We start from the raw sequence: 22,668 nt of genomic DNA on the forward strand, positions 1-22,668 counted from the left end.
ACAGAACAGGAATTAATACATAATTGACTTAAACAGTTTTTGCTGAAATCTTTGTTATTGAAGAGACATCTTGGAGAATCCCCCCAAAATGGCTCATGCTAAAAACATTTTCTCTTCCATTCATCTTAAACTAACCTGCTAAAGAGCCAACGTTGAGACCTGCAGTAGCCCCTGCTAGTGTTTGCAGTGCTCCAAGCGAAGCCATTGGGTTAACAGATGAACTGCTATTGGAACTGGGGGATGAACCTGCTATTAAAATGGAAGAGTTAAACACCACAAACAGCTTCCAACAGTAATGATACTCTTTAATAACCTTCAATGAAAGCAACAGGAATTCTTCCCACTCCTGCTGCTCCAAGTGGTTTGGACAACTATGCCAAGAATTCTTCTAACCTACATTACAGGACTGTTGTAATGATAAAATTGGGAGCACATATAACAACTAGAGCTCCTTGGAGGACAGGTGGGTTTAAAATAAAACAGAATATGTATATTTGGAATCTGTATTAACTCAGAATATTCTAATTACAATCTACTTCATTATATACTACTCAATTTGAGTTCATTGGTGCCAGTTATTTGTCTGAATGCCAGTGTGCAAGTAATAATTGCTTCTATATTTATGGATCAAAAGCAACTATTTTATATTGCAGGAGAATTGCTTCAAATGAATAAAAGGTTTTTCCTCACCAAGTTAGCAGTGGCATAAAAACAAAATTTCTTCTAATAATAAGAGTTTCCCCAACATGCAATTCCTATTGTAAGAGCCAAAGTGAGGAGAACTCTCTTGAGTTGACAGGATTCAACACCCTGTCTCATTAGGGTTTTACTCTTAGACACAAGGAAGTTGATTTGACAAGAATTTGTACCAGGCTACAGTATTCTTTTGACATTCACATTATCTACTCATATTTTCTCACTGAAGAAACATTCTTAATTATAATCCTAACAGGAATTTAGTTTGAAACAAGACCAGTCTGCTCCCATTTTAGTGACAAAGTGTAATTTAGCAGCCACAGAAAATGTCTGAATATATATTGTCTCCCCAACATAGCCTCCAATTATGTAAATCCCAACCATAGCCTCCAATTATGCAAATCAAGTGGGAAAGCAGGAAGAAGATTCTCAAAGGCTCAAAATATCATTACATATGGGAAAAAACATGAAAAACAATGTTCTTCTGCTGAAATCTAGCGTCACACTTTGGCATGTAAAAAAGACCTTTTGATGGCCCTAATTAAGTTTATTTATTTAAAACATTTTATGCCACTTTTCCAACCAATCAAGGCCTTGACGGCAGCAAGCATAAAAACATGAGAATCATTAAAAACATTTAAAATTTAAAAATAAATAATTTAATAATGGTGGAAGACACAGACAGAGGAAGACAGACAAATTTTCCTATGGAGGCAGTCCCTACGTTTTGGTTTTGTGACCAAGAAAGTCCCTTCTTGTGGTCCCACCTTCACCAGCCTTGGAGGGGGCAACCAAAGCAGGGCCCCCAAAAATGAACAAAGTGTATAGATAGGTTCATATGGGTTAAGGTGGTTCTTCAGGTATGTTGGTTTCTGCCCATACAGGGCTTTATTATTATTATTTATTATATTTCATAGACTGCCCAATCCCCGGAGGGCTCTGGGCGGTGTACAACAACAACACAATAATCAACAAAACCGAAGATTGGGGGTGGAGGGGGCAGATAAAGGTAGGATATCAGGTGAGTGGGAAGGAGAGAAGGAAGTTGGGAAATGGGAGAGGCTATGAGAGCTGCCAGGCAAAAGAAAGAGGAAAGGAGAGGAGAGGGGAAAATGAGATGCCCCCTGCAAGTTTTTGCAGGCCTTCTGCTTGTTCAGTACTATTATCCTGAAAAATGTCTCTTTTACCTGAACTGGTGAGTACACTGAGAGGACTGTTGGAAGAATTGAGTGCAGTGGTACCACTGGGCGTATTCTGAGCAGCAGTTGCTGCAGCTGCAAGTGCTGCTAGGTTCTGTAACTGCATCGCATTCAGTCCTGTAAGACATAATACAAATTGGACTGAAGTCTTAATACAAATTGGACTGAAATGTGAAATGGCTATTACGGAAGATTTCATATGTCTTCACAATATACCGGCAGAGGCAGCTAGGACCCCGGGGGAACCCTGGATTACAATTCCTGGTAGGAGGTTGAGACGAAGGCGGGATAGAAGGAGGAAGAGAGGGCGCCGGGCTGGTGTTTTTACTAAGCTGGGAAGGTGTAGTTTCAAGTCTGCACTTCCAAGCATTTTTCTTACTAATGCACGATCTCTTAGCAACAAAATGGATGAATTAAGGCTACAAATTGTGAAGAGCAGATTTGGCAAGAACAGCTGTGTTTTATTAATTACAGAAACCTGGCTTCACTCACACATTCCCGATTCAGCAGTTGAACTATCTGGTTTCACTTCTTTCCGGCAGGACAGAAGTAGTAAAGATTCTGGGAAGCATAAAGGAGGGGGTTTAAATCTCTATGTGAACAAAAGCTGGTGCACTAATGCAAGCATCACAGGGGTCACTGCTCAAGGGATTTGGAAAGTATGACTATTAGATGCAGACCCATATATCTGCCACGGGAGTTTAGTGTGGTTATCATCATTGCAGTATACATTCCACCTGATGCTAATGCTGCCATAGCTTTGAGCTCTCTGTATAACATTGTTGAAAACCAGCAGAAAAAGCATCCTGATGCTGTGCTCATTATAGGAGGAGACTTTAATCATACTAATTTAAAACAGTGCTCCCTAAACTCTACCAGCATGTCAGGTGCCCCACTAGAGGAGCCAATACATTGGATAAAGTGTATACCATCATCAAGGATGCCTTACAAGGTGATACAGTTACCACACTTGGAGTCAGTCAGACCATTTATCACTGTTTCTGGCACCAGCATATATTCCACTTGGGAGGTGAGGGTGTTGCCTGTAATAAAGACTGTAAAATCCTGGCCTGATGATGCCTCTAAACTACTTCAAGATTGTTTTTGAGACAACAAATTGGGATGTTTTCTACCACACCCAGATCTGGAGGAGTATACCACTGCTGTTCTGAGTTATATCACCCACTGCACAGACACTCTTACTGTGTATAAGCGCATCCGATTTACTCCAACCATAAAACCCTGGATGACAAAGGGAGGTTCAGCGACTTTTGCCTGACAGGAATATTGCTTTCAGAGCTGGTGATGAGGCAACGTAGAGTGCGGCGAGAGCCAGTCTCAAGAGAGGCATTACGACAAGCCAAGATGAGTTATAAGAGAAAAATTGAAGATTATTTTAATAATAACAACATGAGGCAGGTGTGGCAGGGAATTCAACAAATTACCAACCATAAACCAAACAATGACATTTCTGTGGATGGGGATTCTTCTCTGGCGGAGGAGCTAAATCACTTTGCCCGCTTTGAAACAGGTCTATCAGAAGGAGATGACACACAGCCACCAGGTGATTGCAGCTCACACCTCACTGTGGAGGAACATGAGGTGAGGCAAGTTTTGAGGGCTGTGAATCCAAGGAAGGCTGCTGGACCGGATGGTATTCCCGGTCGGGTGTTAAAGGAATGCGCTAACCAACTGGCTGGTGTTTTTACTGGGATCTTTAATCGATCTTTATCCCAGTCCACCATTCCATCTTGTTTGAAAGCTTCCACCATTGTTCCACTACCAAAGAGATTTCCTGCTGACAATCTTCAGGATTATAGACCAGTGGCACTCACCCCATCATCATGAAGTGTTTTGAAAAACTGGTCAATAGGCATAATAGTTCTCGCCTTTCAGATACATTTGATAAACATCAGTTAGCATATCGGACAAACAGATCTACGGAGGGCGCCATTGCCATTAGCCTCCACACAGCTTTGGCAGCATCTGGAACAGCAGGGGAATTATGTGCGAATGCTCTTTCTTGGGACTTTAGTTCCGCATTTAATACAATCTCGCCACAAAGACTGGTGACAAAACTTGTGGATCTTGGACTCTCACATTCAATCTGTTTGTGGATTAGGGACTTCTTGTCTGGGCGTTCCCAGAGGGTTAGACTGGGAAATCGGGTTTCCTCAGTTCTTACTCTAAATATGGGAACGCCACAGGGCTGTGTGTTGAGCCCTTTACTGTTCACCGCTTTATACATATGATTGTACTCCTGTCTATCATAGTAACACCATTATCAAATTTGCTGATGACACAACGGTGGTGGGGCTCATCTCTGGAGGGGATGAGTCTGCCTATCGGAATGAAGTGGACCGACTGCTCTCATGGTGCAGGGAAAATAACCTGGTTCTTAACACTAACAAGACAAAGGAGCTCATAGTGGACTATAGAAGGAATAGCTCAGAAATTCAGCCACTTGACTATAAATGGAGATCAAGTGGAAGCGGGTGGCTAGTTTTAAATTCCTGGGCGTTATGATTAAAGAGGATTTGACCTGGGGAGTACAGACTACCGCGGTGGTTAAGAGAAAGCCCAGCAAAGACTGTACTTTCTGAGACTTTTAAGGAAGCAACAACTAGATGGAAAACTTCTGGTGTGCTATAGAGAGTGTCCTAACCTACTGCATCTGTGTATGGTTCTCCAGTTGCACAGTGGCGAATAGGAAGGCGCTCCAAAGGGTGATCAATACTGCACAAAGGATTATCGGCTGCCCTCTCCCCTCCTTGGAAGAAATCTATAATGCCCGAAGTCTAAATAAAGCCCAAAATATTCTAAGGGACCCGTCTCATCCAGCACACTCTCTTTTTTAAACTGCTACCATCTGGCAGACGATACAGGGCCCTCAGAACTAGGACAAAGAGGCTTAGAGACAGCTTCTACTCTAGAGCTGTGGCTATGCTAAACTCCGCTGCTTCATATTGATGTATTTGGGGCTATGTAGGGATGGGTGGAGGATGATGATGTATGAGTCTGAAATTGCATGAGTCTGAAATTGTATGAGTCTGAAATTGTGTGCATCGAGGAATGCTGCTGTAAATTTCGTTGTGCGTGCACAATGACAATAAAATGCTTATGCTTATGCTTATAAATAATGTATAGCATATCTGTTCCTATACCACTATCCAGAGGTCCTCAGAAGTCTTTTTATATTTTCAGCATCATTCGATAATTACTTTATGTAGCAAGTGTTTATAGTTTGATCCCCACAAACCTGAGGCAAGAGCAAATATTTTCTAAAGCTTCTGCCATGATAGGTTATCAGAACCTATCTAAATATGGTGATTATGTTCCTGTAGTGCTCAACCACAGAAGTGTTTTAACCTGTCCCAAAGTTTACGGAATTTTACCCACCCATACTTAGACCAAACTACAACTGAAAATGTCAAAATTACATTTTACATCTGTAAAACTTCCACATATTCAGACTGACTGATAACAGGAAGACCCAGAATCCTTACTAGTTGGGAAAGGAGAAGCTGTGATGTACTACCATCAGCCTGATCCTTCCCTTCCCCCAGCCTCGTAAAGAAGAGCCTATTTTTAAACCTTGCTATTTATCTAGACTATTCTCATGCCTCTTCAGAATCCTGTTCAAAGCAGCTTACAATTAAAGACCACAGTGCAACCCACAAGCCATCAAAAACACAAGCAAAAAAGCTGTCCCTAAAACAAAGCAGACCTTTAAGAAACTGATAAGATAAGTCCCTAATTAAAAGCCTGGCCAAAAATATGCGTTTTAGCCTGAAACCTACAAGAAAGTAAAGTAGGTGTCTGGTGAGTCTCAAGGGGAAGGGCATTCTAAAAGGTGAGGTGCCACCTCAGAAGATACCCTGTCTCTAGCTGCTATCCACCTCACCTCTGAAGTTGTGTGTGTTTGGGGGGGGGGATGACAGAAAGCAGGGCAGATTTTAATCACTGGGCTGGAAAGTATGGGAAGAGACAGTCCCTAAGGTATCCTGGCACCGTCTACAGCAGGGGTAGGGAACCTGCGGCTCTCCAGATGTTCAGGAACTACAATTCCCATCAGCCCCTACCAGCATGGCCAATTGGCCATGCTGACAGAGGCTGATGGGAATTGTAGTTCCTGAACATCTGGAGAGCTGTAGGTTCCCTACCCCTGGTCTACAGCCTTAAAGGTAAGGATTGTACCCAAAAGTAGATCCATAGCCTCTCCAGATCATTCAGAACAGGATTGATATGATCCTTGTAACCATCCTGACAGTAACATGACTGTTGCAGTTTTGATAAAATGAAGTTTCCAAACTGTTTTCGAAGTACTGCATATCACAGAATCTAGAATAGATCACTGTAGCCAAATCATTTTTTCAATGAACAGCTGCAGCTGACAAAACATGCTAATGTCCCACAGAGGAAACTGGAGCCTCCAACCATAAGCCAGGATTTAGAAGCACCCAAAGTTACAACCTTGCTCCCCTCCCCACCCTGCCACACAGGTTGGCTCTGCAATCTTTGACCAATTTCAGCATTGACCTACACCACCTCAGCCTTGTTTGGATTGAGCTTCAGTTTATTGGTCCTCATCCATCCCATTACCTTATCCGGGCACCTATTCAAGACTTCCAAAGACCCACTTAGCTTAGCTGTTAAAGAGAAACAGAGCTGGGCATCATTCACATATTGGTGGCATCTCACTTCAAATCCCTGGATGACATCTCCCAGAGTTTTCATTTGGATATTAGACAGCATGAGAACAAGATGGAACCCTGAAGGATCCCACAACTTAAACCACATGGAACTGAGCAGCAGGTCTTGAGTTCCACCTTCTGGAATTGGCTGGTTAAGTAAGAGTAGAACCATTGAAGCATGATGACTCTACTCCCAGCCCAGCCAGACCATTTCTATGTAGCTTCTACCCACTGGAGAATCTTGCCCAAGGATGGGATATTAGGCACTATGCTGTCTTTGTATAGGCCATTCTGGGTCTAAGATGCCTTCTTCAAGAAGTGTCTCAAACACATCTCTTTCAAAGTGGTAGGAACCACACTATCCCACAGAGAGGTGTTTATTATGTCCTGGACCCACTAAACCAACCCAGCTTCTTCTTTTTTATAACGTGATGCCCTCCAGTAACCAATGGAAAGCCAATATTATGAAAATCTAATACTTTACAAGGACAGTGAGGGATAGTCTGTAAAATAAATACAAATCAGAGGTGCCTGAGAATAAGGGACACAATTTAAAGTTAACTAATTGCAACTTTCCCCCCTACATTTATCTATTTAAATCACCTTCTGAAAAGATCTGATGAAAATTGACTAAGTCCCCAAAAGAATAGCGAGGCACTACAGAGAGAGAAAGTAAAAAGTTAACTCTAGACTCCTGCCTTTAGGCAACTGAGATTAAGTATTACTAACATTAGTATATCACACCACACTCTTGATAGCTTTCTTTATTGATTACCATCATCATTTGTTACCGATCCTACTTTCAGATCTGTGTGTGTGTGTGTGGTAGTGATGGTGGTGGAGTAGGACTTACCTCCCATTGGGTGGAGGCTGCCCAGTGTGTTCAGATTTCCAGAGGAGGCGGCTGCTGTCTGCTGAAGGAGCTGTAAATAAAGCTAGACATTACACCAAAAACAGAACAAGAGTGAGAATGAGGGCTGGCTCCACTTATGGGAGAGACTGTACCACACCACAGCCAAGGTGCTGTTATAACAAGAAATCCTGATGACTACATCATGACACCATCCTACACACACATGTACACAGGTATTAAATATTGTAGTAGAAGGAAAACAGCTGGTTTGTCCATACAACTTCTAGGAGACATTTGAATTACATCAGATGTTGCATTGCTTAACTGTAGAAAAAATGCCCCATGCTACAGAAAACTGCTACATACACTGCAGTTCCTTTTCTCATTTATGCTAGAAACTGCAGAAATTCAGGGAGCACAGGCAAACTTTGAACATTTATAACTCATCAATACACCCAAACACTACTTTAGAAAAGGCCTGGAGTTTTCTAATGGAGCCTAAGCAGGAGGACACTTGTATGAGAAACCACAGCTGCGGGTAAAATAGTTAGGAAGATATTCTACTCAGCAACTGCCAAGAAAACTCACTGCTAAGTACTGGGGTCCAAGTGTGTTCAATCCAGCTAGGTTTCCCCAAACGGAGGCAGCACTGATTTGCTGCATCTGCTGCTGGAGCTGTTGTGCAATTCGTTTTTGTTCTTTGTCTTTCTGGGTATCCGCAAATTTCACTACGATGGGAGAAGAGCAGCCCTGAAATATCAATTCACAGACATTAAATTCTTATGGACCACCCACCAATTACAGAAACCCACCTCCTATACTTTTCAGAACTGGGATGCTCCTAATCAATCACCCAGCCTCCAGAGGACTCTCAATTCATTTTCACTAATTTGAACTTCATGTATCCTATCTATTTTCTCATTATCTATTTCTCATTTTCTCATGTGATTGTGAGACGGTGGTTGAAAACAAAGGATGACATCACAACACCTGGAAAACTAAGGAGGAACGACAGATGTCCAACACTGGCCTGCACAGAATCCAAAAGGCCTGTGAATGTCCAACATTCCACCCAGTCATTCAAAGTGATGTTTCTTACCTCCATGGTCTGCGCTTGGTGCATTGCTTTGATTGCTGTTTGTGCCATACCTCTCATTGTAAAAGTTACAAAAGCACAACCTGAAAAAAGATAACATGATCACATTTATGCACCAGGTCGGTCCCAGTAATGGAAGTTGGACAGGTGAGAGAGACTGCTGGTAGCAGAGATTCCCAGCTCCCAATTAGATGTCAGGTAAAGAGACAGAAATTCATAAACCTGCAGTCCATCCTCACCTCGACTTAAGCCGTCTGGACCCCGTAAAATTCTGCATTCTTCAATCTGTCCAAATGGGGAAAACATCACTCGGATATCATTTTCATTGCACTTCTTTGAGATCATCCCAATGAACAGTTTTCTATCTTCCACGGCTAAAAAAAGAAAGGAAAAAACCGTCTTAATGATGAAGGAACATCGACTAAGGAATTAAACAGATTAATTCAGAAACTTGTTTACCTGCCAGAGAATATTCCAAAATCAGACAAGTGATTATTTCAAATCAAAAACTCTAGGAAGTTTACTGTCACCAAGCACCATTTTTTTAAAGAAAAGTTACAAATAACAATTGTATTTTATAAATATAGATTGTTTTAATCAGTGTGGAGATTTGCTAATACATTCCTTCAAGACTTCTTGTATATGATGTTAAATGTCTGCTATGATCATTTTCATTACGTGACTTTAAATCTTCGTACACTTCTATAAACAATTTTACTGGAGTAACTGTTCATAAATATTATTACATATTAAAATCCTCACAATACAAGATGGCTAAGAAGCCTACCCTGCAAACACAACACGTTAATTTCCACTTGAAAAAACTGACAGCAGTCCAGTATCATAAATATTTCACTTCTGATTTAAAAGAAGGGGATGTTTACATCAGCAGAAGGGGGAATTGTCTGATAGGAAAAGTGTGAATGGTACATATCTTTGTATACGATAGGGATATACAGCAGGCAATTGACAGACATCCTGCTGCAAGGTTCACAGCATCAGCCTGCATTATTTCCCATTCCAAACCTGGGAAGGCACAAGAAAATGTGGCAAATATTTCCACTTTAGTTAGTAAGAAGGAGTCCTTCTAGCTGCTAGCTCTGCCTCATTCATGAAGGCTTGACTGTTTTTTGGTGAGAGTGGAGTTAAGAGGTCATGCCCTTATTGAATGAAGGTACAGGAGGATGCTGTTCCCTGCTTTAGGGAGAGACTGGTACATCTGGCTTCACCAGCAACCGATTAGCAGCTACCTGGTCATGAAGAACTTTCTATTTTATTTGATTTAATATCCCGTCTTCCCTGGCTTGAGGCTGGGCTCAGGGTGGCAGACACAAACATTTTAAAACAATGATAATATTACAATTAATAAATTGAAATCCTCCAGTATACCATAAATACAAAGACAGCGACTTAACCAGTCCATCAGTTCCACTGTCACTGTGAATCTAACACTTATGGGTGAGAGAGGAGGGGGTGTAAATTCCAGCCACGGCCCCAAAATGGATAATTTTCTTACTGGAATTCCTGTGAGCCACTTTCTTAAAAATGTATCAGTGACTCACAAATCCCTTTAGCATCCTCTCTCTTTGGCTTCCCAAGACCTGACATATGAACAGTATTATAATCTTTCCTCCTTCATCTCATTGCCTTGAGAACTGCAGATGAAATTGAGACAGGGTTTTTTTCAATATGAGGTTAAGGCAATTTAGTTCCACACCAGGGATAAAGATGGTGTTCTCCTTGAAACAAACTCTCCCCATTTGCTCAACATGGCTTCAACATGAGGGAGGGAGGGATCGAGATCAATGCCTTAGTGACAATGCTCATATCCTGAAAGCTGAGTTTTTTCTACAGCACAGGCAAGGGCCATGGAACTCCCTTCCCAAAAGAGGAATACCTTCATCCTCATTTAGCACAGATTATATTTTTCAAAGATCACAAATTAAAAGTTGCTTATATTAATCTGAAATACATGTCTATGCATAATTATTTTCTACCTGTAGGCTATATACTTTTTATATTTTGGCTGTTTGATTCTTTTTGAAGAAATATGCGATGTTTTAATATATGCTGTGCTGAAGATCATTTTTTGATGGAAGAACAGGATATGTGCCATGATAAGTAAGGTTCAAAAGAGCAGGGACTATTCAGAGGGTAAAAGGTACGTGGGATGCCTTGGTACCCACATAGATGAGGCGGAAAAATGAGATACTGTTTCTTAAGTGGGAAGTCTCCTTGTCCAAGCTTAACACACTAATCTTGATCAAAGAAAGCTTGTTCTGCACACACATACCATTATTCTTTTCACTGTCAGCTGGCTTCATTTGGATAGGATGGTGCATCTGTGACCAAAAGAAAGTGATTAGGATATATAAATGCTACCCACGTGTTCCTTCACAGAACCAGAATTTTGCAGCCATTGTTTTTTTTTTAATATTATATTAAAATATTAGATGGTAAACTAATGCATATGGAAATGGAAATATCAAGCCTGTTGAACCAAATGATTCCACATACCCATCTCAGAGCTGGAACCCTGAACGAATTGAAATGAAGACAGAACAGATCTGAAAGATAATGTGCTTGTTGTCTTACCCCTGGGAGAATCTTCATGTTATGAAGAGCATTCTGTGCTTCTAGTGCAGCTTTACGGGTATAAAATGTAACAAAACAGCACCCTATAAAGCAAACACATAAATTGCAAACTGAGGGCTTATTTTTAGAAGAGATTCACAACATAAAATGCTGCCTTCCTAATACTTGATAGCTAAAAGTTACTGCAGTCAAGCTATCCCTACGTTTTGAGACTTTTAAGGGAACAACTCCTAGCAGAACAAATGTTTTCAACACATTTTAGCATCACTCAGGAGTTAATTACGAAGAGAATATTTTACTTTGGCAGAGGTAACTGCTGAAGACCCAAAATAATCAGTTGCAGAACTTGAACTAGTCAGAAACCAATCATGCTGTTTAAACCCACAGAAAATAACTTATAATGTTAGAACTCAGAACACACATTTTAAAAGATGAGCTCCTTTACCACAGAATGTAAGCATCTAAGCATAATATTTAAACTCTTCATGAATGTGGCTTCATTCATTAACCTCAACCTGTCAGCGATTTATCCATCAAAAAGTGACAGTCTGAAGTGGCAAACCAAACTGTAGAGTCTTCAAGTAGACCACATTTTAAAAGGCTACTTTCTCATAAGAAGAATTTTTTTAAAACATGGAATGATATTTTTTAAAAAATTATAATCCTTTGCCTGAAAGGGAACACAGTTTATTCCACCAGCTCAGAACTGCTTAACACTACATTCTGCTACATCTATAGAGCAGATCTTAACTTCTAGAACATTTAATTTAACCAATAAGCAATATTCTGCAATTACCAGTTCATGTACCTCATTTGTAGCTTAACAGACACATTCAGCAGTATTAAAGGTAAGCTTCTCCCAAAGGTCTTTCACCTCCTGATCTGATCAAAAGCTATATAGGCTGAGAGGCCAAGAGCTCGCCCATTCCCCAGCAGCTTCCATTAGCTCTTTGGCAGCTTTGCTTCTCCTCCTTTGAGACTCCAGGCCAAAGTGAGCTAATTAGGACAAAAGGCTTGGGACTCTAGCAGATGTTTTACTGTTTTTCCCCCTACATTTTATTCAACACATGTCAAAATGGTAGAACACTATGTTAGTTATTCCAAGAATAAGGGCAAGGTCATAAATCAGGTTTTTAGGTGTACTCTTAAAAATGCACGAGGGCATTCAACAAAGACATATTTCAAAATATATAATACACAGGTATATGTCAACCTTGGCTGCAGCTCCTTGTTAAGTGTACATGTGGTAGCAAACTCCCCTTTGCTCTGTACAATGTGTTCAAAAGCCGTAAAAGTCACAAACTGCCTGTTTTCTTGATAGTGTTCCACATAAAATAACATGGAGGTGATCATGCAACTCATGTTATCTAGACCAAAGTGACAAAAGTCAAAGTTTGTGCGTACACAAGCAAACCTGTATCCATCTGAATATAAAAGTCGCAATATGCATTGGCAACAAAAATTTTAATTAGAAAATAGCTCTCACCTTTACTCTGAGGAGGGTTTTGGCTCCTGTCCCGCAGGACATTAATTTCATAGACGGCACCATACTGTTCAAATAGTTCCCGTAGATCCTTCTCAGACCAACTTCGAGGGACCTGACCCACAAACATCTTGATGGCATCAATGTCTGGTTGGTCAGGGTGATCCAGTGTGCCATTCATTTTCTTTGAGCTGTACAAGGCAAAGAGAAAAAAGCTGATACGTCTCCTCCTTGGCTATGCCTTGATAAATCATGCTTCCTGTGTATTAAAAGGATACTACAATTTCAAATGTTATCACAAAAACAATTTGTTTAAAAATCCATAGAGAAAAAACCAAAATAATTTTGTACATAAAGCCAGGGTGGTGATGGTATTTAACTTCCTCTAGATTTATTTCGCACTTTGTTCTTCCATAAAAGTTAATAATAATAATCACGTAGTGCAAAAGAGAAACTGGGTTATATGCGTGTGTGTGTACACACATGTATATTTATGTATATAAATATGTGTGTGTGTACATTCACAAACACACATACCCTTGCTCGAAAGTAAGCCCAGCTGCTTCTGTGTGTAGTCTTAAATCCTGTAATTCTGCAATTGTTCATTGTAAGTTCAAAGGCAGAAGGTTCTGAATAAATAGTGAATGAAAAATTCATGCTCATTTCCAAGTTCTTTACTCTACCAGATATTGCTAGGTAGAGTTATTGTTTAGCAAGTTCAGTTTGAGGTCCTAATTATAATCCAAAAGTTAAAGATATAAGTCAAATGGCTTGCCAGTGCTTTCCCCTTAAAACAGTAAAAACAACCCTATGTGGTCTCCCCAAAGGCTGTATTTTCTACCCTTCAGCAGAAACCCAGGATGAAGCAACATGAGTCCAACTTTTGTTAATGGTCCCTGTAAACTATATTTGCCAACCTTTAGTTTCTGTAACAGAGAATCAACAATGAAAAGAAAATCTGAAAGATTATTTTACTACAGCAAGGGAGTAATGCTGAAAGCACCCATTGTAATCCAGAAAGACAGGCTGGGATGGTTACTAGAGAGCCTTCATTTCACTCCAGAACATGGTATGTTATGCTCAGAGGACATGAAGACTGATCTTCAGATGTCAGCCTACTTTTGTTTTCTTTAATGTGTGGTAATTTTCAGGGCATAGTATGCTCCTATTGTTAGAAATTCCATAAATGTGTCTGAAAAGGAATTTTAAAGGAAAATTTGCCTTCAAATAATAACAAACCAGACACAATTAGGGTTAAACTGGATGTGGAGTTGGGAATTGTATAGTCAAACCTTCCAAGTGTTTTTCCCTTCTAAATAACAGTTTTGTACAACCCAATTTTGACGGTATTGCAGATCAGGCGAAAAAAGCATATATATTAAAACATTTACTTTGCATCTGCCCCAGTGACTCAAGGCTATTCACAAATTCCAATTTAAAACACACAATAACGATCAACTCCCAGATTATCCCCGTGATAAAAGAACTCCATGTGAACAGAAAACTAGCACAGCAGGGAGAAGGTTGGGCTAAAACTAGTTTCTTCCAATGTTTCTCATGGGGAAATATTTTTATACACGGAGAAACAATAGAAAAAGTCTTCCTTCACTTAAAGGGATACAGTCTACTCTACCATTGCAACACTAACATCCCAGTCTGCTACTTCCTTTCTGCTGTGCTATTTTCCAACCTGAAACAGTATAATGGAATTGATATTTACTCCACCGGGATAACCGTACAGAATGCCTACATGATTGTCCCAACGGAGCAAACAGCTTGATAGGAATCCATCATGTCAAGGAAACTTCATAGAAACCCCCCATGCCCTCTAAATCACAGTTCTGATCAAAATTCCACCCCCTACAGGTACTTGCAAAGGCCCAATCACAGAAGTCCCAGTGACTTGCCTAGTTTGACTCTAGACTTTCCTAATACAGGTTTTCTGCTAGGCTAGGCGAAAACAATAACACAATTTGTTTGCAGGCTACTAAATTTCATGGACACTACTTCAGAGCAGCGATCAGTGTGACTGTGCTACGTTTAACTCAAAAGAAAAAGATGGCCTCCCTCAGCCTTTCATTGACTGAGAAAATGCAGTATTTATTATTGTTGACAACTTCATGAGGCACTCTGAGAATGGAACCTTGGAAACTTACTGTGAGGGTTCCCTTTGCTCTGAGGTAAGGAAGGTATCTTGGAAACTTGGGTATTCCCTTTCTTCACCAATGCCAAGCACATAAAGGCTTGCTTTATGTCTAAGCGTTGTTCTTCTCATTTCTACAGCAAGTAGAATCTCATTAAGTCCACCACTACCATTCGCTCTTCAGATGGGCAAAATGCCCTCCTTACCTCGGAGCAAAAGAATGGGAATTCCAATAGCAGCATCCCTCTGTCTTTGGGTGGAAATTATGAGTCATCCACCATTTGATGCATAACTCAGTGTCCCAAAGCTGCATCGACTAAAGAAAAAGAAATTATCATGTAGTGTCTAATGAAGGTTGAAATGGATAACCACATGACCACTATGGATATCTCTTCAACTGAGGCACGACCGTCAAATGCTGCATTATCAGCTGACCTTCCTACTGGGTTAGAAGTTAAGCCCACAGGAATGGGAATGTTGCCGGATCTATATGCCTGAGAAATGCACTGCCTTATGTTGTAATTTATCACCTGTATTCTGTGAAACAAGGAATTGACCTTGGCAGTAAAGGCAGGATCAGACCGAAGTACCACATTGTCTTTGCTGAAGGCACATCCTTTTCTGGATGAAAGAGCCCCCAATTCTGCTACCCTTCAAGCTGAAGTTACTGCTGTTAAGAGCAAAGTTCTCATGCAAAGTCACTTAAGCAGAACCACTTTTAATGGGTCCAATAGAACTTTGTTGAGAACATGCCAAGGTTCTTGCACTGAAAGCTCTACTGAAGATGGAAGCCAGGGCCTGTGAAGCCATTCCAGAACCACAAAGCTAACTAGGGCTCATTCCTGGCAGATCTTCCTCCACAGGGAGGTCAAGGAATCTTCTTGCTCTGCCTGAGGATGGTGAAAAAAATCTGGAACAGAATCATGGCACTAGATGACAATAGGCCGGTGCGAAAGGTTCACACTCAGAACATCAAATCTATTCAGGTCTCCTTTTTGAAAGACCACTTGTCCTTGTCCATAGTTCATCTGCTCAACCAGTATGCTTGAGTACTGAAGGATCCCTGGATGTGCTCTGCTGAGTGATTGTAGATACAACTATTCCCAAGATTGAGTGCGCTTTGCTTTCTGATGCAGGACAGACAACCTGGATCCCCCTTGCTTATTGATATGTGCATTTGCTGATATACCAGTGGTCCTGACTAGGGCATGCTGGCTCATGATACTGAAAGTGCATGAGCACCATCCTCATAGCTCTGAGTTCCAGGATATTGATGCTCAGGTACTTCTCTTTGTCCTAGGCTGGCTGATCCTGGATGGGAGCCCCAGCCCTCCCAACTGATCAGACTGGCTACTGTGAAAATGTATACCATTTCCTTCTTTATATAAGATTGTGCCCAAGCTAGAAGGCTGGATTTGGTCCACCAGATCAAGCTTTGTCTGACTGAGATTGTTAGGGTCAGCCGGGATGTCTTTTCTTCTGTGTGATCACCACCTGATGTGGTCACAGGAACCCACTGGGGAGGCCTGGAATGTAAACAAGCCTATGGAACTGATCTTATGAATGAAAGCGTTAGACTGTGGGGTCAGGGGGATTAACCTTTCTGATTTGACCTTGCAGATGTTCTTTGCCAAGCTTAATAGCTTGTTAATGTTTTTTCTCTGGTAGAACATGCTATTTTGGTTGTCTATGATGATCCCATGATGCTCTAGACTCTGTGTTAGAAGGTTGCTTTTTATCTCTGTTCAAAAGATTCTCCAGCATCTGTATGACAGTGCAGCTTTCTCCTTTGTTGGTGAACAAATCAGGATATCATCCAGGTCTGGGTGGACTGCCTTCACTGCTTTCTGGCAAGGACCACTAGTGTCACCAGAGCCTTGGAAAACACTTGAGGAGCTGAAGCTGGTCCAAAACAAAGGGCTGTGATTTGGAAATGCTGGTCTTGGAAGGAGAATCTGAGAAATGTGTGATGACCCACATCAAGAGGAATGTGTAGGGATGCTTCCATGAGATAAATGGAAGTCATGAATGATCCTGGATTGAATGTTTTGATGCTGGACTATAGGGTCTTCATGAGGAAGTGTTTTTGAATCTCCTTGTTTCTCACAGGGAGGAACTCTTTCTACTTTTTTTCTAGCCTTTATCACCAAGAAATGTTGCATTGCCGATAGAGTCCTTATTTGTTTCTGCCTTTTGAGGGATCAGGGAGAGGTGAGGAACTGGTCCGGGGAAGATTACAAAACTCTATGGTAAAACCAAATAGGATGATTTGTTGCACCCAATGGTCCAGAAGTGATTGAAGTAATTGATCCTGGGAAAATTATAGTATTCTTCCACTGGACCTGGCCTGGCGTCAGTTTTCCTTGTATGATAGGCAAATTGATAGGGATAAAATTGAGAAGACCTGTTAAGACAGCAGATCCAGGTCTACATCATCCTCAGAGGTCTGTGATCCCCTGCAAAAGGAGCCTCAGCTGATTGGCCTCTGTGCTCTCCTCCGGTTTAGGCTAAACTGTGGAGGTGTGTGGTAGGGACAAGAGGAGGTTTGGTATAAAGGTCTTCTGTTACCCTTCCTTATATTTCTTGGTATGGCCTTTTTTTCCTGTCTCTGGTCTCCCAACACTATTTTGTCAAGGGTATCCCCAAACAGTCGGCCACCTTGGAAAGTATAAACCATCATTATGGCTTGGGAGTGGAGGTCTGCTTGACACACACAAAGCCACAGAGTACAATCCATGGTAGTAGCTGCAGCCATAGAGAATACTGAAAAAGCCACATTGTCCAGAGATGCATCTGCTAGGAAGGACACAGCCTTAAGGACAATATTTACACCTTCTGTTCTTACTGGGAATGAGTTGACTCAGTTTGCAAGTCCAGGCAATGGAAGTCCTGGAAACAAGAGCTGACATGGCTGCTGCCTTTCTGGCTAGGATCAATACTTTGTGGGCCTCCCTGAATGCAAAATCTGTTTTTCTGTATAAACAGGCCTTCACCATGACATCTCCTTGACTCTCCAACACCTCTGGGGCTGTTTATTGCTTGGGCTCCCTGCTGCAATGAGGACAGCAAACTCAGGCCTTCATCATCTTCAGAGAAACTCGTTGCTGCTTGCATTGTACCACTCTGTGGCATCCTCCATTAGTGGGGGGGGGGGGGACCAAAGCAATAAGGGAAGCACCACACACAGCAATAAGAAGGAAGGCAAGTTCTAGCCAGCATAGCAGAGAGCTTATGCAACATATGATGCAAAAAGGTGGGAGAAAGGAAAAAAGACAGAGCCAGGTTATCTGCAGAAGACACACTTAGCTGCTCTCTTTATGCAAGGCCAGGATAAAACTGATGCACAAGTTCCCACCTAGAGGACAGGAAGTGGAAAGTTTTAGTCCTGGGAAAACAGCTAAGCTTCCAAGATGCCCGACTGCTCAGAACAAAAAATATCGAGGATCTTAACTATATAATCTCCACATTATTTCACATCTCAAACACACACAATTTCATACAAGAACAAAACAGGATTCTTTCAAACAAAGGAATATAGAAAATCGTAACAGGATGATTAAAAAAAACTTTAAAGACTGAACAGAATTATTTATTTATTTGATTTAATATCCTGCTGTCTCCTGCTGAAACAGGCTTGGAGTGGCTTACAACATACTCATATTACACAATTTCCTAAAATACCATATAAAATAAATAATCTAATAAACAAGGTATAGGTGGCATTAAAAACTTAACTACGGGTAGAACAACTTACTCCCCCCCCCCCCATTTAATATCGTCACTTCAGCTTGAAACGTAAACATGAATATGCTAAATTTCAAAAGTTTAAATAAAGTCAGATTGAAATTTATTGTTAGTAAATTCAACCAATTCCCGGCACATTAACCCCTGAACTAAAAGAGAGCCTGCAGGGGTAAGGAGCCGGAAAATGCTGAATGGTTAAAGTCAGGTAGTAGAGATGTTTATGATAATATCCCTCCTTTCTTTTTGACTGTTTCACCAGCTACTGCTGTTTCTCCAAAGGTGTAATTTGGTCATAGTGATCCATGCTCTGATCACATCCAGGACCAGAACAGATTACAGTAATGTGCAGCAGTCCAGAATGCAGCAGCCAGATTATTTTTGAGGAGCTAAATACAGCAACTGTATCCCCCCATGTTGGAAAATCTACATGGACTATTCTGGTCTAGTTTTTAACTATAAGGCCGTGAACTGCTTAGGGCTGGAATACTAGGAAGAACCACCTTTTCATGTATTGTCCAGACCACCAGGTAATATCCTCTTATCAAGCCCTGCTTTCTGTGTCCCCACCTGCAGAGGTAAGGTGGGTAACAACCAGAAACAGTGCTTTTTTTTAGCAGTGAAACCCTGCCTTTGCAATGTCCACTCATCTGAGGCTTGCCTAAAGCCTACCTTATTTTCTTTTCCATCTTTCTTTAGCTATTTCATGGTCTGTTTGTAGCCTGAGGACTGAAATTCCACATACTTCCAATGATACAGTTAACATATATTAACAACACAGTTGGGGCAAATTATTGGTTCTGGAAGGGCATGAAGACTTCTGCCTTTCATAGCTTACAATAGGAATTAGTTGTACACACCACTTTTGCTGAACTACCAAAGTGGGGTTTGATTCCCCACTCTTCCACATGAGTGGCAGAGTTTTATTGTTTCCCCACTCCTACATTCCTGCTGGGTGACCTTGGGCTAGTCACAGTTCTTCAGAACTCTCTCAGCCCCACCTACCTCACAAAGTGGCATCTGTTGTGGGGAAAGGAAGGGAAAGGAGTTTGTAAACCCCTTTGAGTCTTCTTACAAGAGATAATCCAAAGCTCTTCTTCAATCAGTGGGCTGGATCCTATAGAAACTTCAAGTCAGGAGTTGGCAGAGGGGTTTTTTTCATACCATCTCCATTACATTATACTGAGACAGGTGGAGAAATCACTGAGCTAGTGCAAGAAGATACTTTGCTCAATTCCCAATCTTCTCTGTACCCCCTACTCCACATGGCACTGCATTCTGCTGATGAAGGTTCTCAAATTCTAACTATAAGATTTTACAGGTGCCCAGGGAAGAGAAGAGGGAAGATCCACATCTGCAATTCCTTCTGCAAACTTTTGTTATAGGGCCCAGTTCTGGTGTTTCGAATCATAACAATGACTTGACAGTTTCAAGAAACTTTGGAAAGCAGGTAGGAAGGCATGTTTCAGTCACTATTATAGATGTTGCAATAGTTTCACGTATTTATCAGAAAAGTTTATTTCTATGACACTAATACCTTAACTTAATAAAATATGTTCATGTGAAAGTTGCAGCATAGCTATATCCAGTTCCATTTAAATTTTGATAAGAATTTTTTATTCTGTCTGAGTTTTATCATAAATTTACACAAATTTGCATTTCTAGTATGCTAAAATTGTACCGACTGCAATGCTCAGACATATATATTGACAGCTTAGACTCTTGGACTGCAATAATGTGCCAGATTTCAAGCATAATCTGTACTGTATGTTAATGTTCTTAATGATAGTTAAAAAACTATATCCCTTAAAAAATAAAAAACAAATACACAGTAAATTAATATTATTAGAATCAAGACAGCCTGTTTTAAGCCGGTTCCATGTAGAATAAAATTAAAACCTGACAGAAAACTGAATCTGCTGTGCCTTATGAAGTACTTGTTCCTAGCACATCAACTCTAAGCATCTTTTGAAAGCATCATTTCAAGAACTTGGGTATTATTTTTGCTTTGTTTTTTGCTTTTCTCCCTTTCAATTACAAAACATAAAGAACAACATCCCCACAAACCATGATCAAAAGATCAAATTCAAGCCAATCAGCTATGAAGAAGTACTTACAGAGGGCTGACATTCAAGGAGCAATGATCCACCATCATTTCTGGGAGGAAATCCAACTTAAAAGCAGCCATTGCTTACCACAAACCACTAATGCTAAAGCACTGTTTTGTCAAACCAAACACTGCTAGAGATTTTTCTGTAGGTTTCAACTCACTGATCCACACACACATACAACACTCTCAAGCCACAAGGATACAAGCTTGGAGAGACCAGCGGTAGACACCACAAAAACAGGCTGGACTGGGAAAATAGAATGGGGACCAGGATTAAAAAGGGGATGTGACCATGTGAAGAGAGAGACCGCTCAGTACACAATGAAAATGCTGATGCACTGGGCTTGTTTTGTGCAATTTTCCCTAGCGAAGCAGTACTGAGTGCACTGTCAGATAAACAGAGTGTCAGATCCATGAAGATAGCTGTGTGCAACAGAGCAGAAGGAACACAAACTAGCTTCGGACTCTTAACCAAGTTCTGCATTCAAATTTGTCAGCATGAAGCAGTAAATACTACTACAGACAAAAAAATTCTAAGCTAAGAAACTGTTTACTATGTTCCTGGTTTGAGGAAAGCTGTTTTGTGCTAGAAGATGGGCATAACTGTACTTTGGCTTAAAATGTAAACAGCAAGTCTTAACAAGCTTGTTTCTGAGCAAACCTTCAACAAGACATTACTACAATCTAAGTACTGTGTCCTGTAACTCAAATCTGTAGTACACCACCACCAGAAGATATTTGCAAGCTTTACAAATCCATTTATGAACAAAACGTGAGTTCTGATCCTCTGAAGATGCCAGCCACAGATGCAGGTGAAACGTCAGGAGAACGTCAGGTTTCAACTCACAGGAGAAAATGCTACTAGAATACGGCCACACAGCCCGGAAACCACACAACACCTCAGTGTTTCCGGCCGTGAAAGCCTTTGACAATACAATAAAATGTGAGTTTTCAGAACTTTCAGGGATGCCAGAAAATACAGAAAAAAAGATGAAAAATACCAGTTTAAATAAAAACAGATAAGTAAACTCATGCATATTGATGAATCTAAGTAATCTTATTTTTCTGAACTCCAATTTTATTACATTAGCATGACAGAGCCGTTCTGCAACTCTGGTCAATAAATCTATCCCAGTGAACTTCTCCACATTTACTATTCTCTTTTCCACCAAAAGATCTAAACAGGATTCTAACTCCATCCACAACTGCTTCCTGGATCTTATTTTTAGTTCAGTGCTCCACAGGGTTCCTAGTGCCTGCCTTGTTCTGTTCTTCGTTCAAAAGGGGGGGAAAAGCACGGAGGGGGAGGAAGGCAGCATGATTATGCATGTCGGGCTGGCCTCTCTCCCTTGTTTTCCCAGTCCAGTCAGGCTGGGGAAGCAAGGAGAGGGAGGCAGCATGATCTTGTGTCTTGGGCTGAGTTAACTCAGCCCGACACCCCCCCTTGCTTCCCCAACTCAGCTGGCTCAGAGGGACAGCAACAGTCTCCCTATTTCTCCACCCACCTTCCCCCTGGCCAAAACACCAATTTTGCTCTATTCCACCAGGCCTGGCATCAGCCTCCCCATTCCCCCTCCCCCACAAGCACCAAGCTGCCCCCCCAAAATCACTGCTTGCTTGCCTGCCTGGTCATAGTCCTTCAGGGTTAGTTCTACTGTGGAAGCCCGCACTTCCACTGCCCCACTACTGGACCACACTTACATTTTTCTGTGGAAAACGGTTCATTGGTTACTCGCTGTGAAGGAGCCTTCTCCTGGAAGGTAAGGAGGACATCTTGATGGGTATTTTCCAACCCTGCCTCAGGGAAGCAGGAACTTGAAATTGTCACTTCCAGTGAAGGTTTGGACGCCCATCTTGTCTTCAGTAGACGACTGTCAAAGCAGTACTAGCACACACATGGTAACATTAACAGGAAGTAACATAATGGAACAAGTAACAAGAACTAAACAGTAACTCAGACCTCGAGTTCAGATCAACATAGGCTCAAGCGTGAAAAACTTTATCGGAGATCAACTGGACCCAGTGAAGGCCAAGATGTCCTACTTACCTTCCAGGAGA

General features: G+C 41.2%; 1 protein-coding gene across 7 annotated transcripts in view; it reads right to left on the bottom strand.

Annotated features, from left to right (window-relative positions):
• CELF1 (CUGBP Elav-like family member 1) overlaps positions 1-22,668 on the bottom strand; it is a 51,041-nt gene that overhangs the window by 14,184 nt on the left and 14,189 nt on the right. For 2 of the 7 annotated variants that reach the window (XM_048483917.1, XM_048483916.1), the window contains 9 exons: positions 12,620-12,807; positions 11,134-11,216; positions 10,832-10,880; positions 8,778-8,912; positions 8,542-8,621; positions 8,031-8,192; positions 7,443-7,524; positions 1,884-2,012; positions 136-249 (listed from right to left, as the gene is read on the bottom strand). In XM_048483917.1, coding sequence (XP_048339874.1) covers positions 136-249; positions 1,884-2,012; positions 7,443-7,524; positions 8,031-8,192; positions 8,542-8,621; positions 8,778-8,912; positions 10,832-10,880; positions 11,134-11,216; positions 12,620-12,797 — 1,012 coding nt within the window. In that variant the 5' untranslated portion in view covers positions 12,798-12,807. Of the gene's footprint in view, positions 1-135; positions 250-1,883; positions 2,013-7,442; positions 7,525-8,030; positions 8,193-8,541; positions 8,622-8,777; positions 8,913-10,831; positions 10,881-11,133; positions 11,217-12,619; positions 12,808-20,617; positions 20,843-22,668 lie in introns of those variants that run through there. The other 5 variants (XM_048483911.1, XM_048483912.1, XM_048483910.1 and 2 more) reach the window with 5 other exon arrangements.

This window comes from Sphaerodactylus townsendi, linkage group LG02, assembly GCF_021028975.2.
Source record: "Sphaerodactylus townsendi isolate TG3544 linkage group LG02, MPM_Stown_v2.3, whole genome shotgun sequence".
Classification (NCBI taxonomy): domain Eukaryota; kingdom Metazoa; phylum Chordata; class Lepidosauria; order Squamata; family Sphaerodactylidae; genus Sphaerodactylus; species Sphaerodactylus townsendi.